The following is a 19,405-nucleotide window of genomic DNA, read 5'->3' on the forward strand; positions in this document are numbered from 1 at the left end:
CCAGTAACCAGGACACAAAGGAGCCTTCTCTCCATTGTTCAATGTTCCAGCTTCAAAAAACAGTACCACCTTCAGGTGCAGACAGAAGTGCAGCTTCCAGCTGTAACTGAGAATACATTGCAGAAAGTGTTTGGAGTTACAATGATTCCCCAGGACCAAACAAAAGTTCACTGCTGGTTCCAGGAGGAAGGGAAATCTAGGTGCTGACTGGAAGCCTGTAGCCTGTTTCCTCCCTGTGAGCCTGTGCTGTTTTCTGAATGGGACGGGGAAAGGGAGTAGAGGGAGCTCATTCTAAGTGTTCCCCAGCCAGCACTGGAGGATGGGATGCATGAAATGGAGCCCCCTCACTTTCGGGGAGGGGAGGCTCCAATACACCCACCTGACACTTCAGTGAGGCCTGAAAAAACTCCAGGCCAAACTCTCTCTGCTCCTTTTCCGCGCTTCCATTCTGAAAACAGCAACAAGCCGGCAGGCAGTGCAGACAGAAGTTACAGGAAATGCTGTATTTTGAAATGTCTTCATCTGAACCCTTATGCAATAAGGGTTCAGATTTTCACCCCCATCAGCCATTTTTTTTAAACGGTCTGCCGCACTTGTTTGGTCATGGCTGTAGGCTGCTTTCTCTGGCCAGATTGGGTATAAATTGTCATTTCTGCACCCTGTGTTCCCAGACCTCCATGCTCAGTACTGAGAAGGAGTTAGGAATACAACTATCGGTATTCAGAATAGTTTCTCTTAATTAATGACAACATTTCCAGCTGCACTGCAAAAACATTGAGAATAAATAATGGAAAAGAAGCTACAACACATGACAGCAGTTATAGTTATACTTGAGGCAGGCTATACTTTTCTTTTCTGAAATCTGTACACCAGAGCGACCTTTCCATAGTGATAGTGTTTTGTAGTTATTGGAAAAGGCACTGTCATTTTTTTTCATAGTTCATGATTTTGTTGTTTACTCTTCATTGTTCATAGTGGTATATTCTTGAAACAGAATTTTTTTTCTTCATGAGCATTATTAATGTTATCTTTCCCCCTAAGTTTTGGGGGAAGCTAATGTTATCTTTCCCCTCAAGATGCAGTTGAAATCAATATGGTTAATTCTTTATGTGAAGATACATATGGTATTTTTCCTGCTTTAAGTGATTCTGGAAATATTTTGGCTCTGGACTGTGAGTGCAGAAAAGTGAATTCATAGGTACCTTTACCTCTGTCCCTCCATGCCATCACCTGCACTGAATGTAAGTGCAGCAGAGCTGAGGATCTGGCTCTAAATACACAGCTCCTTTGGTTGTGAAGATATCCTTCACAAAGTAGAGAGATTTCTGGGTTTAAAGTTTATTGTGTTGTTTTCCTCTGGAATAAGGACTATTTAGTTACTGCCATAGTAGTTTAGGATAAGCCAGTTGAATGGGGAGTTGCTGATAGGTTTTTGGGCCATTGGGTGTTTCTACCTGATTGCCTGTAGCCAGAAGTGGAGGGGGCAGTAGGGTGGACATATCTAGAAGTTGTAGAGATATAGGGTTTGAGGGAGTTTATTCGGTCATTGAGGTTGTTTGCAACCATTTACCCAAAGATCCCCCAGAATTACCACTAGAAACCCTGGTAGCTTTAGAATGATGTTGTAGCTGTGATGGTCCAGGAATAATGCAAGAAGCAAAGATTTCTTAGGGTCTTACCTTTTACTGGACCAACTGCTCAGCTAGGATATGCAGTTCGTCCAATCTAAAAGGTAGATCCCTAAAGAAATCCTTGCATCTTGCATACTTCAAACACACTTCATGCTGCTGCAAAGTACAACATTAAATCTATGTGAATGTGGATCATTGGCCCTTCCCAGATTATCTCTGCTTTGTCCCCAAATGAGCTTTTTGATGTTGCACATGACTGATGCCTCGTGTAGCCACTGCATAGAGCTTCTAGAGGTGCAAGAGGCCTTGTGTGAGGCCTCTCTGAATTGGAATGTGTTTTATTCTTGGTAGTTGTTAGCCCATGCTATTCCTTTGTTGTGATTTTTCTAACTTTTCTTCCGAATCCAAAACGTTCACCTTTATGGGTCCCTTTGTCCATTCATTTTCTTCATAGTTTATCTCAATCTCTTTTTCTGTCTGAGTAGAACAATGACAACTTTCAAGAGTTGGGACTTCTGATTTCACTGAGACTGACCTTTTCTTTTATCCTTCCTGCTCTTCTATTTTCCCTTCCTTCTCCCCTTACTCTGTATAAATTGATAGCATCACAGACTAATGAGTTCCACTTTGTGATCTGAAGTTTCATTATATTGGTTATTCTTTCCTAGTCCCCAAATGAAGCTCTACAGCCAAATTCAGAGGTGATTTAAAGGGGAAAAATTAGGCATCAATAAATTCTGGACATGTTCTACACCAAAGTAGAGGATGGCCTGAATCACAGAATCTTGAAATAACCCCCAGGAGACTGTTAGATTATGCAGTTTACTTCTGACATCACCTTTTTGGTTGTGTTTTCTGCAGTAACTTTGTTCTTCAGTATTCTGTGTGATTACTCACCTTAGAGAGTGGTTTTACCAGGTTTCTTGAATAAGGAACAGCATGTAGCCCTTAGGGTGTGTTTGTGCTGCAGTCAATTCAGATGTAGATTCAGCTTGTGTAGTAAATTATCAGCTTGCTAGATCAGGGGTCCAGTGCATCTTGGTAGAGCTAACATTAAGTTCCAAATAACAAATCATTAGTAAAAAATAATCAGTGTTTGTCAAATGTTTTTGGGTTACCAATCAGAGACTTTACTTTCATTGTTAGCATGTGTTCTTGTGAAAAGGTTGATACCATATGGTGATAGTGAAATAATTAATAAATAACACCATGAAGTGTCTATTTTTAGTGCTGTGGGTTCTAGCATGTTGCTTAACAGAAGAAGCAGTTAATTGTTTTTTTGTGGTAGGACATCATAACGTGAGTTTAAGAATCTGAATATGTAAAGCCATGTCTAACTCTGCCTTATGAAGGGTATCTGTACCTGAGAGCTTGCAAAGAAGAATGTTTCCAACTATTTGAGTTGGTCTAATAAAAGACCATTTTTACCTAAAGAACCTTGTCTGCCTATACCTTTAGACCAACACAGCTACAACTTACCCCCATGTCCAACATTGAGAATTTTTATTAAACATGTCATCCTCTGATGTAAATTTCTCCAGAGAATGTTGAGTGTATTGTTAATGTTCAGTGCACCTAAAATAGCAAGTTATGTTAGTATTTGTACTATTGTTTTATTTAGCAAAAATCTCCAGTATTTCAAAATGCTACATTTTATGTTCTAGGCTATGATGAGTGTTAAGTGAGGGATTAAGTTTTAAACTTTTGATGCAAAAAAAAAAAAGTTAACTTATTAACAGCCTTGGAGTCTAGAGGCATCACTTCACACAACTGGTAGAGTGCGCTATATTGCCCTAACAATGTATCAGTGGGAAAGGTTAAATTTCATTCCAGACTGTCCCATTTTCAATTTACATAGGCCAAGGATGGCCCACAAATGGTAGTGAAAACTGATCAATCACTGGCAAATTAATTCAGCAATCTAAGGTTAGCCCTGAGTGATCACATTTATTTTAACTATTCATATTTAAGCATGTGTAAATCTTTGTGGGGTTATGCAAAAAGTTCTGTTACCTGTACATGCACATTTTGTGAGTTCATAATTTTATTCTTTCTCCTTTCCTTAGCACAAGGGGTCAGTTTATAACACAAACTCATTATAACCCCCCCTCATTATTTTGCAGCAGCAAAGTGAATAATGCTATTCCTGTGAACATCCCCTTTTAATGAACTTTTCTCTGGATCCTGGGGATTTCATTACAATAAGGTTGTACTATATTTAAGTGTTCTCTGTAACTCCTATTTCCAATGAATCTAGGTTTAATTCAATCTCCCTATAGAGATCACTTACTAATTTCTTGAGATAAAATCTTATTTTGCCTACAGACGCCTCATTTCTATTTATGTAGCCATGAGTCATTTTTGTTTCCCCACTTTTCAGATCTTTTTTCCACTCGTGTAGCTGGACTTCTCCTGAGCGTGCCATACCTACTCAGTCATTAACGCGCTCTTACTTCAGTCTCATTTTACCAATACTTTCTTGGCAGCCAGGGATGAAGATACAGTTCTTGAAGCAACAGGCCATTAGCTTATTAAAGGTTTGGGACACCATGGCCAGCTATTTTTTTTTTTTTTTGCCAGCAGCAGAAGTAGATTGGGAGCTCATGGAAGGATCATAGCCCAGGGTTATTGCAGCTGTAGTGATCCAAACCAATGAAGAAGTAGATTGATTCATTTTGCCCATGTTAGAGCCTCTGCATTTTCTACTCTTGGCTCCAGATACAGTAGGTTAGTGTTATCTAGCTTTGAAGTAATAAGAATGTATTTCCATGGCCAGATTCTCTTGCTTGGCAGAGTTTCCTAGCAAGCCCAGGCCAAAAAGGCCTTTTTTCACCATTGATACTACCTGAACATCTATGGGTAAGGATGAATCAAAGGAAGTTCGAAGGATTCACAACATTTAAATGGCTAGTACATTGGATAAAAGGGGAGGAAATAGTATCTCAGCCACTTCAAAGTATTTCCTTTGACCCAGCAGCGCTTTGGTCTGGCCACAAACTTAGAAGACCACCCTAAATTTTTAATAAAAATCCATTCCTTGATCTATAGTTCTCTTTGGTATTAACTTGCATTGTATAACTTCTGTGTTCTGTATGTGGAATAATTTTGGGGGGAAACTGATGTGAGATCCTATTTGAAGAATGGATAGAATTTTGTCTGCAGTTTTTGGTAAGCAGCTCCAGGCCATCCCTCACTTGCTGAGTTAGCATTTAATTAGCTAAATGTGCTTTTTATCAAACAACATTTTATGTAGAACCTTAGGTGATAGTGATTATCGATAATCAGCCACTTTGTCTCCCCCATTTTTCAAGGTATCACTTCAGTTTGCCCAAGTTATTCAACATGAGATCAAAAGACAACTGCTTTACAGAGAAGACACCTTTGCTGAAGGTTTCATCAGAGGAAAATGGGTGGGTTATTTTTGTTTCAAGTGAAAGGGATTCTATTCCATTCTGTTCTATTCTGCACTTTTCCTTCTGACATACTAACCTGAGGCATTCTGGGAAGCAGCTTGATGGACAACGGGGTCATGAGAGGAGGAGGTGACATCACGGTAGTATGTTCAGTCTGTATGTTTCAAAGCATTAAGTGAGATTACACATTACAATTAGACAGGGTTAAAACATTTTAAACTTGAATGATTGCATATTAAAGCTCATAAACATGTGCTAGGCATCTTAAAGTTATGCCACTGTGGGCAATAATAGTTTTTTTTTGAGCTGTGCTACTTAGCTTGAGTTAAATTAACTTCTAGCTGTTCAATTAAGATAAAACTAGTAATATGCAGTTTTCCTATATCCCAGGAGGCACTGCTCCTAGGTGGACTAGCTATCATCCAGGCCTTTACTGTCCTGGGTGACAACTGGAAAGCAGGTGGTAAATAGGGATAGAGGGGAAAGGGGTGAAGAGGGCAGGGAGGATGAGTGGAGGGGGGGCATGGGGAAGGTGGGAGGGGGCAGGATTGTAGGATGGAGAGGGCAGGAGGATGGGAGGAGAACTGGTAGTCTGGTTTCCCCTCCAACTCCCTGAATCACCCCTGGATGATTCCTATTAGCACCTGGATGCCCCCTTCCCATTCCCCAATTAGCTGCTCTACCCCCAGATCACCTCCCTACCACCCTGATTAGCCCAAGAGCTGTGGCAATGGTGGGGATTCTCCCTACTTGTCTGCTCCAGGGCTCCCTGAAGCCTGCACCAGACCTGTATGCCTAGGTCCAGCCCCCACAGCTGAAGCGAAGGCAGGAGAGAGGGGGGCAAGGAGCTACCAGACATCCACAGGGCTTGGTGGGGGCTGAATCTGGGCATGTAGGCACAGTGTGGGCTACAGGGAGCTTGGGAGCAGGCAAGGAGTGGGAGTCCCCCTCCCTGCTGGTGATGCCAATGCTGTGGGGCTGATTGGGGCAGCAGGGCGGTGATCTGGAGGGGGTGATTGGGAGGGTAATACGATCATTGAGGGTGGTGATCAAGATGCGGGAGGAGAGAGTGATACAGGGGGCAGAGCAGGAGATCAGGTAGGGGGCAATCCATGCAGTATAGCGGACCCCCCAGCCTATACTGAGATTAGAGGGCTGGTGAATGTTGCAGGCATGGAGCAGCCTTGCAGCTCCTAGCCATGGTCCTGGTCACTAGCCCTCTAGTGGCAGGTTTGAACAACGCTTGTTAGAGAGGGTATTAACCCTTAATGTGTGACTGCTCCCTGTGCGTGCTGACTTTAGCACAAACTAACATCCCTTAGAGTTAGCATGTGCTAATTGTAATGTGTAAGCACATCCACAGTTGCATAGAGGATTTTGTGTGTTTAGCAAGGAACATTCCTAAACTATGTTACAGAGCCCCAACATAAGGTTAAATGCTTTTCTCAGAATCTCACAGTTGGTCAGATAATGATTCTGCCATGAATCATTGCACTGACTGTTTCCCCAGTTTGGCAGACTCTTAGGCATGTACTTACTTTTACTGTGTCCATTAAAGTCAAAGTAAAGTTAAACATGCATAAGATCAGGATTTACCAATGTTTTAATATTAAGGATATAATTGTGTTATAGGTTACGATACATGGCTCTTCATAATTCAGATTTCACCATGGAGGATGATTCATGGGACAACAGCTCTGCAGAATTTGAGCAAAGGTCTCAGCTGGGAAGTGAAATGACTAGCTTGTCTAGATCTGCTTCATCTGAGAAATGTGAACTCTTGGACAACCTTCACGTCAAGTTCAATATATCAAAGATGAGGTCTGAATTCAAAGTGTATTCTTTAAATTTTTATTATTTCTACAAGGGTCAATGACTAAGGGAATATGCCTTGCAATTGATTTATTTCCTGCAAATGAGTAAAATAACACTTTGTACTTTGGGGCATGTTGTGTCATAGGTTTCGACAGAGTGTCTAGCTTAAAAATCAATCTGCTTATAATCTATTGTCCCCTTCTTATACAAGCACCAGGTATATACTTACATGTGAAAGGAAACAGGCTGTCTTGACACCTTTGAAATTCTGTTCAATTTTAACCCTTGGGCTCTTCCAGAATGTGCTATTTTAGATACATTCAGTAGTTCTATGGTGTTTAACTTAGGCCTGAGTAAGCAGTCTTTTATTTATACAGTATTTAACTATCACCATCTCTAAAAATATAATGTATAATGATAATAGCTTTCTATATTTACAGTTGTAGAAAGCATTATCAGAAATGGCTGGCAGACTTCTACCTTTTAAATATTTTATTAGGGGTGTACCTGCTGTATAAAGCCTACACTTGTGGGGCTTAGTTTTATTAGTAAATTTAAAATAAATCAATGCAACATGAATTTGAATATAAAATTTCACAACATTGGCTAGGTTTTTAGGTGAAGAAACTCTTTCCCGAATGCTAATTCCCTGTGTCCCTTCATGACTTTTTAAGTTCTAGTTTGACCTGCAATAATTAGTAGCGGTGTGCAAAACAGGCTGTATTCGATTTGGATTCAGATTTGGCCCGAATCGGGGACAGTGATTTGATTAATTGATTCGGAGCACTGTCCCTGATTTGATTCATCAGAATCTGAACCTGAAATTTGATACTGATTTGGAGAATCAGCAATTTGGCCACAGACACAGCTTTATATGTTTTTTTTCTACATACCTTGAGGTATCAGGCATGGCTTGTGAACATTGTGATAGTGGGGTGGATGAAGTGTCCCACAGGAGTGTGGGGGGCCCCCCTGCGTGCTTGGCGGCGAACATGGAAGTGGTTCTGGTCCACTTCCGGGTCCACCGGGGAGCACACTGGGGGGGCCCCCCCGTGCCCTTCCAGCTCAGCAGTTGGCCATTGGGGACCCCAGGTACCCCCCCACACCCAGGAGGCACCAGTTGCTGAGCCAGGGGGATGCAGGGGGTCCCCTGCATGCTCCCCGCCAGACCCAGAGGTGGACCAGAAGTGCCTCTGGGTCTGCTGCTGAGCACGCTGGAGAGTCCCTCACGGTTCTGTGGGACACTCCCTCAGCCATAGCATTCACAAGCCACCTGGCACCTCGAGGTATATAGAAAAAACACTTAAAGCTGTGTCTATGTCTGAATCTCTGAATCTTTCCGAATTGATTCAGAGGGTTCTGATTCGATTTGGAGAGATTAAAGGGACTCCTGATTTGATTCAGATTCGGAGATTCGGCCACTGAATTGGGCTGAATCTCTGCCAAATCACATCAGGAACCGAAACTTCGCACAGCCCTAATAATTAGGCAAAAGCTATACATAAGGTTACATATCTCTATATCAACTCCTGGACCTACAGTTTGCCATCCTTTCATAAAATACCTGTGGTTTTTTTTTTTTTTTTTCAGTGCATGTGTTTTGCCTTAGCTCACTGTTTCATATTTGTTGCTCTTTTTTAAAATTATGGATCTTTGAGAAAAATGGGGTTTTGCCCTATTTTACACTTGGTGAGTAAGCAGAGCAGGTTAACTGTATTGGTTACAATGGTCACAGCTCGAACAGAAGCTGACAACTGCACAGCATTGTTTTTTGCAGTACCTGCCACTAGAGCTAACATTTTATTTTATTGAGGTCCTGCTTTTGGTTTTTTATTTATTTAATCAATAATTTCCAGTGCAGCGGAAGTTTACTTTTGGGAAAGTCCTATGCTGTCCTGGCAGGGTTTGCTGAGAGAGATTTTCAGTCCAGTATTGCTGAAGTTACATAAAGGCCCATATCCTCAGCTGGAGTAAGTTGGCTGGAGTTAATTGAGCTATGCTGGTTTACTCTAGATGAGGATCTGGTTCCAAAGGATTAAGATTAAAAATGGAGGGTGAAATTCTGCACAAATATACAATACATACAGCCCCATTGTAGTCCAATGGGATTGCACTGGAGGCATAAATCAGCAAAGAATTTGGCACAGAATTTGTACTTGCATTGCTGTGCCAGATTATATTTGCAGAGCCAGGCACAGATTTCTAAATATGGTTAAGTCAGTAGATGATCATATCCTGTTTGTAAGCTCTTAGAAAACTGCTTCTGCAATAGAGTGCCAAAACAGCCAGGCAAACAAACAACAACCTTTTGAAATGCTACACTTAATCAATAAAATAACCACTTTCAAAAGCGTTATATTATATCTTGTCAGCATTTCAGGATGAATTTGTTGCTTACAGATGAGTAGTTATGAACTCATAAAGGCTCAATTAATGCTCCTGGTTTCTATTGTAGCTTAAAATGAAGTTGTCATCTTGTTTCTTGTTTCAGTTGGAGCTACTGAAACATCATTTGAAAGTGCAGCCTGAAAATGTATCAGATACATTAAATCTAATTTTAATCTGCACAGGGCTTTAAAAATTTGTAAAATAGTAAGTTTAAGAAAATATTAGTTGTATGCTTAGAGAGAATAATCAGTAGAGAGAGATATTTATAATTAAATAAATCTGTATCAGGTATTTTCCAAACAACCAGCTTAGTTGTAGCTTTCAGATATTTATCGATCTGGAGGCACTGACAATTGCTTTTGTGATTAAAAGTTGGCCATTGCTCTTTTTTGTTTTGCTTATTTCATTTTTCCCCAGAGACTAGAATGTTTTGTTTCTAAAAGAAACTGCTTTTCTGCTACCTTTACAGTTCTGTGATTCTAAGCAAAGTTGGAAGAGACCTTGGGAGGTCTACTCAAGGCAGGATCATACTTGACTAATCAATCATAGCCAAGGGTCCATCTAACCTGCTCTTAAAACCATTCAAGGTTGGGGATTTCACAGCCCCTCTGGGTGGCTTGCTCCAAAGCTTAACCACCCTCACAGGGAGAAAGATCTTCCAAACAGCCAACCTAAATTCCTTTGCTGCAATTCAGCACCATTTATCTGTGCCTTGTCCCCTGCAGCCATAGAAAATAGCTCATCTTCATCCTCCATATAACCACCCCTCAGATATTTGAAGACTTGTATCAAAATCTCCTTCTGTCTCATGTTATTCTGTAAATCTGTGCAATGTATAAGTAAAGTCCTACAATTCTGATTTGATGGTATATTTTCTACTCATCTCATAGTTTGGATAGATGCAAATGATTAAGATTGAAAACTCTATACATGTATGGGTAGCAGAATCACGTCAGCTTTAACCCTGCGTCATCCAGGCTCAAAGCTGGAGTGATTTAGCTCATGTGTATTTCTGTAGGATTATGCACAATAGAGCTGCTGTGTGGTCTGGAGCAGAAGTACCTCCTCTTTCCCTATTGAATTCATGACACATGCACATTTGTTTATACCCTCCATCATAATTCAGATTGGATGAAGAAAGAGAAAGATAAAAACATTATTTTTTTTAAATGTTGGCAAAAATATACTCAAGTCACCAAGTTATCTTCTAATTCTCCCACAAGTACCAATGAATTTGAGGCAGGGAATTTATTTCCACTGGGATTCAGAAATGATTTCTGAATCTGTCTAAACTAATCTAGTTTAATTTTTGGTTACACAATGTTTTTCTGTTGATAAAACTATTTATTGGACTATTCCCTTCTAAGCTTATTTGTCCATTTCTCCCAAGGAAATGTCTTTTTTTTCCCCTTGTCATCTTCATTTTTAAAGCCACCCATTGATTTAGCATGCTATCAGGGAGGCAGGGAAATGTTTTAATGTTTTTGCCTTTAGATAGAATGCCAGGGAGAGAGATTCATGTTTCAATTAACAAAGAATTAATAGAGACAAATGACAAAGACAACTTATTTTTAAATGATAAATCATTAAAATACTTACTGGTACATGAACATTTTTTAAAGCAGAAAAGTTGGTTTTAAATAAGCCTCACTTACCAAAATAAGCACTATTTTGCAATTACACTGTTTTGCAATTATGGAACATTTCATGGCACTGAGTTGTTTTAATACAAGAATTTGTCCAGTGTGCACAGATACACAGTGAGACTAATAAATAAAACCATAATGAAAAACCCAACAGAGTCTGTGGTAGCCACTTCATCTGTGAATGTTCAGAAACTAGAGAAATTTGAGACACTGCTTTTAAGAAGATACTTTTAAAGAAATCCTTTTTTTTTTTTTCTCCTTGAGAAACTTGGAATGTCTGTTCCCTCTTTCCAAAAACATTTGACTCCTTTTCTTTTCTCCCCCAGTTGATTAGTTATTTGGAACTTAATATTAATTCTGGCAAGATGAACTGACCAATCTACTTCTTTTAAATAATAAATGACACTGAAAAAGATGTATACCTACATATTTTGATTGCAGGCATACAGTAAATTCTAAAACAGAAATATCTCCAGATTTGATCCCAGATACTACAACCAGATCAATACAGGGGTCACTAAAATTAATGGAGGGTGGTATGTAAAAGTCCAGCTTTGCATAACAAAGGGCAGGATTAGAGCCATTTCCATGTCTTTCCAGGCAATACATTAGGAGTAATGTTTAGAGATGGTCACATTTTGGAGAAACCATTTTGGATAATGCTCTTTTTAAAAAATCAGTAGAATGCATTCAAGGCCCTGTCTATAAGTTCTTATGCAAAGAAAACTTCACTGAAGTGAAAAAATAGCTTTGTATTTTTAAGATCTACAAATTGGGGCCCTTCATGATTATTGATGGTTATTTGTATGTTACCGAGTTCTCACCGCTCTTTGGGACACTAAATTCTCAAGCTACTCGTTCAATATATCTTTTAACCCAGGGGTAGGCAACCTCCGGCAAAGGTGTGGCAGATGAAAGCATTTTGCCTGGCATGTGTACCTCGGGGCAGGCAGCAGGGAAGGGGCCAGGGCTGCACTGTCACAATAAGGATTGGGCCCCTCATAGCTCCCCCACCTTCTACCCCTGGCACACCAACATCTTGCAAGCCAAGTTTGCGGGTGTTTTGGCACACTGTCCAAAACTGTTGCCAACCCCTATTTTAACCACTTTAAAGGGAAGAGGGAGCTGCTGCTAGGGAAGAATGAATCGGCTATTATATTGTAAATGTTAGAGCTGCCTAATTCTATACTTCTACCAGTTTGCTAAATCACTCTAACTTTGATCCTGAAGTCAAAGATATTCAAACATTTTTGAATGTATAAACATTTAAAAAGCTCAAGAAGGAATCAATATAAATTACACAGTTTTCTGTAAGTGGCGTAGTTTAGATTGGTAGGAAACAGAACACACATTTGTCCCTAGGGGATACTTAGACTGGGTTCTGCCATTTTTAAATTAGTCTGTGTGCGCCAAATGTTTGTTCTTTTATGAGTATAGATCGGTTTTGTGCCATACTTCTGGTCTGTTACAAGTATAGACCAGTTTCTCATCACTTATATAGGTAAAAGTGTAATGACTGTAGGTGGCCTGAATGTAACAAGGTTTTGCTACATTTGTATCACTATAGGATCATGTTGATGAACAAGTTGTATCCTGACAGCCTGTAATATCTTTGGTATTGATATAATTGTTACATCTGTCTAACCCCTATGAAGGCACAGACACTAATAGAATACAATTGACTTTTGTTCATAATGTTTCAATAAAAACTTATTTTTTTACATTTCAGATGCTGTTTACGATTCCTAAAAGTTTTGGGCCTTTTTATTTTTGTCGTTGTGTGCTCTGTAAGTACTGGATTTGCAACATTTTTTTTCTGTTTGACTTAATTCTTTAAAATTAACAATGTACTGATTTTTAGAAGTATCATCACTTAAAGTTCAAATCCTATCTTCATAAAAAAAAAAGTAGCAGAATTTATGGTCTATTCAGACAACTATTTGGGGGGCTAGCTAACATTAGCAAGGATTATGGAGTGTAGTTTGGAGAGGCGTGTTCAGCTCATTAGTATAAATGTATCTAATGGCTGCAAAATAATTTTGGGATGGGTCTTCAAGTACTATTTTAACGTTGAAGACATTCTTAAACCTTCATTGGTCAAAATGTCTTACTAATAAATGCCTTTCCTTTTCCCTCAAATTTATGTGGAACTCTTGGCAGAGTGGAAAGAGGCCCAAAAAACTGTGAATGGATTGCTTGTTGTGCCTAATGGTTATTAAACTATAGGTCGCTGTAGAACTTCTCGTCGGGCAGAGACGTGCTAGCAGCCATCAAAGGTCCATAGCATATAGTCCTATTTCAAGAATAAAATAAAGCTGGAAGGATCATGGGATTTCTTACCATAGACAGCATTAGATACCACTATACTTTCTAGCTAGCTCTCACAGAATCAAACTTGAAACGCATCCTTTCCTTGAACCCTTCTGTTCTGACTCATGACATATTTCTAGTTCCTATACATCTGTCTTTACTTCTTCTCTACTTCTCTTCTTCCTCTGCCTCCTTTCCTCCTCTATCTTTGACTTGCAGTCTAATATTCTCATCTCTTTTTCCCCATGCAGAACATTTCATCTGGTGTTTCTCTTTCTTATAAGCCCCCATATGTGCTTCCCCCCCATCTCCAGCTCCTCAATGCATTCTTTACTCCTTGCAGTGGCTTTATCTTTCTCATTGCTTGAATCTAGTTTGCTCCTCTTAGTCTGTCTTTCAAGATGCTCATTTTCCTTCCTCTTGGATTGTCTGACTCTGTTGCATCGTCATTGTCCCCTTTAGGCATTTTCAGCAAACTGATCCGCTTTGCGCATTGTGAATCAGCCAGATCCAGAATTGTTCTATGCTTTCTTTCCTGACTGCTCTGAGAATGACAAAAAAGGCACATGTAGAGCCAGGTCCTATAACACCTGTTAAGCATCAAAGTGTAATCCTAATCCACACTGAGATCCTGTTTCCCTGAAGATCTTTAAAACCAATTACAACTTTGATGTAAAATACATCTATTTTTGTAACATGCAGTTATCTTAGCCTTAAAACTAAGTCATAGAAAGGCAGTATAGCAGGGGAGGCCCCATGTCATTGTATTAGGTTTTTCAAGAGCATGAGCAATGTGAAATAGGATCACGTTTAAGTGCCTTATAGGTGGAATAGGACCTAGCTCTTTGTTTCCCTGCATCTCTGAAGAACAGAGAGAAAGAGCATGCAGAACGGCATTGATTCATGATTCAGCAGCAGTTACACTGTTGTGACAGATGGAAGATAGAGGCAGAGCAGGGAGGCATCTGTAACTCAAGCTAGAAATAGATGTTGCCAGGTTCCCTGCTTCTAGAGAGACACTCTGGAGATTGCCAGAGACACATTTCTGAAAGTGGGTAAAGTCTTTCCCTGCTTCTAGACATATGCCCAAGAGATTGCCAGGGTGCGTCTCTGACAGCAGGGAACCCCAACTTCCCCTGTTTCCAGAGATACGCCGTGGAGATCCTGGTGGCACATCTTTGGAAGAGGGGAAAGTTGGGCAGGTGCCTCTGAGGCACCAGGGGCTCCATCTTGCATGGGAAATCTGAGGGCCAACACCCTCAAGCCCTGAGAGTGCCTGCCCAGGGTGGCTGCCCATGCAGCTCTGGCTACCCATGCTCTCCTGCCATAAAGCAAATAGACATCTGCCACAATAAAGCAGCACAAATTATTAGTACCTTTTGTTGGGATCACATTTGTAGCACGATAAAAGGTATGGACGTCTATTTGCTTTCTTTTTGTGTCATAATAAGAATTTTTATAGTGGCACAAAGGCAACAAAAGGTGACATCTTTTTCCATCCTTAGAAAACTTTGCTGCTGAATAGCTAGAGTGAAGCTCTTGACTGCTATGTACATCTATGAACCTTGGGGTTGCAATAGTTTTGGACAGGAGGACGTTACCTTCTTTTCTTCATGAGGGATCTTACTCTGGCAGTACTCTATCAGAGGGCACAGTGGGCAATGGCTGTATTCCCTCGGCTAGGACAGATAGGCTTTTCAGATAGGCCTCTAAGACCAGCTCAAAACTTTATAATCAAAATTTGATTAAAATAAATAAAATGCATGAGCTTGGAAGATAAAGTATGTCTTCAACACCAGTGGCCCTTATACATCACAGGCCTGGTTTTAAATCTGGAGTTACATGTACATATATATGTTGTGAATACAGGATTGTTGTGTATTCACAACATGCTCATATATTGTAGTGAATTATAAAAACCTTCCATGAATCATAAAGGAAAATGTAATATTTTATACTTTTGAGATGGCTTGGGTAAGTGTTGCTAACTCTTTAACAATGCAATGAATGGCCTTTTGCATGTTTTCATAGATTTTGTTTAGCACTTATCCAGATCAAGGAGTCTCCTGGCAGATGTTGGCTGTGTCACCTTTGGAAAGCTACTGTATCCTTTATCAGATATTTGCTTATAACAGCAGTGCAGTTTCATTGGTAAATTTTATATAAAAAGTTTTCTTTGCTGCTTTCTAATTTAGATACTGAAAGTGTTTTCTTAGTGTCTGACACTGTACAATAGAACTGCTTCTAAAGTGAAAAAGGTAGTTGATTCACCAACTTATTTCCAAAGTAATTTATCCAAATGATAATAAAGCGTACCACTTGCCTTCTGCTTATGTCTTGAAAAAGGAGCTGAATTATTAAATGAAGGCTTACAAAATTATGCAAAGTATGAACAAAAGAAGTATATACGTAGATCCTGAGGTGGTGCAGAGTCACTTGGAAGAACTGGATGCCTTTAAGTCGGCAGGCCCGGATGGGCTCCATCCGAGGGTGCTGAAGGCACTGGCCGACATCATTGCAGAGCCACTGGCAGGAATATTCGAACGCTCGTGGCGCACGGGCCAAGTCCCGGAGGACTGGAAAAGGGCTAACGTGGTCCCCATTTTCAAAAAGGGGAGGAAGGAGGACCCAGGCAACTATAGGCCGGTCAGTCTCACCTCCATCCTTGGTAAAGTCTTTGAAAAAATTATCAAGGCTCACATTTGTGAGAGCCCGGCAGGGCAAATTATGCTGAGGGGGAAACCAGCATGGGTTTGTGGCGGGCAGATCGTGCCTGACCAATCTAGTCTCTTTCTATGACCAGGTTACGAATCACCTGGACACAGGAGGAGGGGTGGATGTCGTATACTTAGACTTCAGGAAGGCCTTCGATACGGTATCCCACCCCATACTGGTGAACAAGTTAAGAGGCTGTGACTTGGATGACTGCACAGTCCGGTGGGTGGCGAATTGGCTAGAGGGTCGCACCCAAAGAGTCGTGGTGGATGGGTCGGTCTCGACCTGGAAGGGTGTGGGCAGTGGGGTCCCGCAGGGTTCGGTCCTTGGACCGATACTCTTTAATGTCTTCATCAGCGACTTGGACGAGGGAGTCAAATGTACTCTGTCCAAGTTTGCAGATGACACAAAGCTATAGGGAGAAGTGGACATGCCGGAGGGCAGGGAACAGCTGCAAGCAGACCTGGACAGGTTGGACAAGTGGGCAGAAAACAACAGGATGCAGTTCAACAAGGAGAAATGCAAAGTGCTGCACCTAGGGAGGAAAAATGTCCAGCACACCTACAGCCTAGGGAATGACCTGCTGGGTGGCACAGAGGTGGAAAGGGATCTTGGAGTCCTAGTGGACTCCAAGATGAACATGAGTCGGCAGTGTGACGAAGCCATCAGAAAAGCCAATGGCACTTTATCGTGCATCAGCAGATGCATGACGAATAGGTCCAGGGAGGTGATACTCCCCCTCTATAGGGCGTTGGTCAGACCGCAGTTGGAGTACTGTGTGCAATTCTGGGCACCACACTTCAAGAAGGATGCGGATAACCTGGAGAGGGTACAGAGAAGGGCAACTCATATGGTCAAGGGCCTGCAGACCAAGCCTTACGAGGAGAGACTAGAGAAACTGGACCTTTTCAGCCTCCGCAAGAGAAGGTTGAGAGGCGACCTTGTGGCTGCCTATAAGTTCATCACGGGGGCACAGAAGGGAATAGGTGAGGATTTATTCACCAAGGCGCCCCCGGGGGTTACAAGAAACAATGGCCACAAGCTAGCAGAGAGCAGATTTAGACTAGACATTAGGAAGAACTTCTTCACAGTTCGAGTGGCCAAGGTCTGGAACAGGCTCCCAAGGGAGGTGGTGCTCTCCCCTACCCTGGGGGTCTTCAAGAGGAGGTTAGACAAGTATCTAGCTGGGGTCATCTAGACCCAGCACTCTTTCCTGCTTATGCAGGGGGTCGGACTTGATGATCTATTGAGGTCCCTTCCGACCCTAACATCTATGAATCTATAAGGTCCTGGCGAGATTAAAGGCCTAAACTAGTGCCCTAAAAGATATGATTAGTATAAATTAAAATTAAGCTATTTAAAAAAACATTTATAAATAGTCCTTAACTGTAACAAATGTGATGGACAGTATCTTTTGTTGTTGTCTAATGCATTTTTCATATTTTAAGACAAATTTAAGTAAGGTGGATGATTTGAGTAGAAGCTTTGATTAATTACAAAGCTTGATGAATTAATTAGTAAGAATTAGCACCAAAATGGATTACCACTTATATGAACTGTTTTTTGCAAGTGAATAATTGGTAAATGGTTAAATGCAGCAATATTCTTCTGTTGAAGATAATTTTTTAGTGGCTTTAAGTCTAAGTATTTAGACTATGGGAAATGAATAAATACAACAGATCAGAAAGATTAATAAGTACGAACAGTCTTTCAAGTTATCTATACATATTACTGTGAGGTATTTGTTTTTGCTGAATTGCTACTGGCTATGCTTTAGAATGATTGTGCTTCATTTGTATTATTGTTTGACAAATTATTTCTATAGTGCTGTGAGTTTGATCTTTATTGCTCAGTAAGACAGGTTTGTGCTCTGGGGAGCCCATGTATCCCAACGCACGATACAAATAGCTCAAGTTTATTATACTTTGTGCTTTATAGCCTGAAGTTCTCTGGTTCAATTCCTGACAGCAAGTATTGCATGCTTTTTCTCTTATATATCCAATTTCCTGTGGATTGGATATATAGGGTTCTCTTCTTTTTATAGGTGCATCTTCCATTAATGGCTGGCCCATATAGAGGGATGTTTCTGTGGGATGCTGAATTCGTCCCTGAAATTTAGGAGGAATACAGCAGAGTCCCAGTAATGCTTCTCCTTGTAGATGTATATGTTGTTTGAAGAAAAGATTGTGCTGTCTTCTGTTTTAAAAAGGGCCTCATCTATCACAGGGTGGGAAAAGATGTAAGGGGATGATAAGGAAGGACAGCCTTTATTTGCTCTACAAGTGGGGTGAATTCAGATGAATTGAACCGGAGAGAAAAATAAAAAAGAGCTGAACTTCCTGAAATCCAAATTATCTAGAGATCCAGAGCTTATATATGCTGCAATATAAGAAATGCCTTACTGGGTCAAACTTCTGGTCCATCTAGTCAAATACCTGTCTCTCTCAGTGGCTAATGGAGGATGCTAAAGGAATCACTATTTAAGCAGACTGATCAGCATCCTTCCCCTCTTTCCCTACATCATGTTGGAAAACTTCCAATGGAAAGTAATTCCAATGGTGAAACAAAATATATATGTTTTAAAATTGTATTTCCAATTCCTTCTTTTTTGGCCAGGCACACACACACAATACTTAAGCAAATTTTCTCTCTCTGCCCTCTCCCATGTTGGTCTGACAACAGAAAACCAAAGTTGGAAGGGGTTTTATGCCAAAAAACCTGCTTTTCTTCCTGCTTTGTATTCTTTCCATCCTTTCTATTCGATACGTTTTCCCTGCGATGCCTGCTACTTCTCAGCACCAGAATTAATTTGGCTGGAGGCAATGCCTCCCTTTTCTGACTATCAGTTGGGAATTATTTCTTCTGGGTGGGTGGACAATCCTTTGCTTCTCATCCCAACTGTCTCTACTCTCTTCCATTTTCTCTTCAGTCTTTTCCTGCTTGTTTCCTGTTGTGGTTTCTTACCTAGTTTAACTGCATTTTTTTTTTCTTCTCTCATCATCTTTTGTCTTATTCCTCCAGAATGATAGCCTCTCTCTTGATTTTTGCCTGCCCTGATGATGCACATGTAGCAGTGGGGGTGGCTAGGCTGAGGCTGTCAAAGCAATGTCAGAAAACCCTTGTGAGTTAATGGCAATTTTCCACATCGGTAAGATTTATTTTAATGCCGTTTTGATCGTACGTGCATTGGGATTCTATGTCAGCACTGATATCAATGAAACAGATTTAGTATAGTTTTTAAAAAAGGTGATGTTGCCGTTCTGTGTTTCATCTGTGACTTTACTGGCTCAGAGGTGTTTTAAATGGTAACAGGGCCCTTTTTCGCAGGAAGGGAGGCTCAATACACTCTCCCAAGGAAGTCTGTGAAGCATTTTCAGATCTTTGAATAAAAGGCCACATGTTAACGGCAAGTGATAATTAACAAGAAGCTCCCCTTAGGGAACTGAATTATAAGTGTAGCAGAAAAGATGCTGCCCGTGCTCAGTGT

At 40.7% G+C, this 19,405-nt stretch overlaps 1 protein-coding gene across 3 annotated transcripts in view; it reads left to right on the forward strand.

The window, feature by feature from the left end:
• Positions 1-19,405, forward strand: part of OCA2 (OCA2 melanosomal transmembrane protein) — a 422,456-nt gene that overhangs the window by 107,772 nt on the left and 295,279 nt on the right. For all 3 annotated transcript variants that reach the window (XM_059720961.1, XM_019485119.2, XM_059720962.1), the window contains 4 exons: positions 4,943-5,041; positions 6,677-6,865; positions 12,623-12,680; positions 15,235-15,307. In XM_059720961.1, the coding sequence (XP_059576944.1) occupies positions 4,943-5,041; positions 6,677-6,865; positions 12,623-12,680; positions 15,235-15,307 (419 nt within the window). The remainder of the gene's footprint in view (positions 1-4,942; positions 5,042-6,676; positions 6,866-12,622; positions 12,681-15,234; positions 15,308-19,405) is intronic.

The sequence above is a fragment of the Alligator mississippiensis genome, chromosome 1, assembly GCF_030867095.1.
Source record: "Alligator mississippiensis isolate rAllMis1 chromosome 1, rAllMis1, whole genome shotgun sequence".
NCBI classification, from domain to species: Eukaryota; Metazoa; Chordata; order Crocodylia; family Alligatoridae; genus Alligator; species Alligator mississippiensis.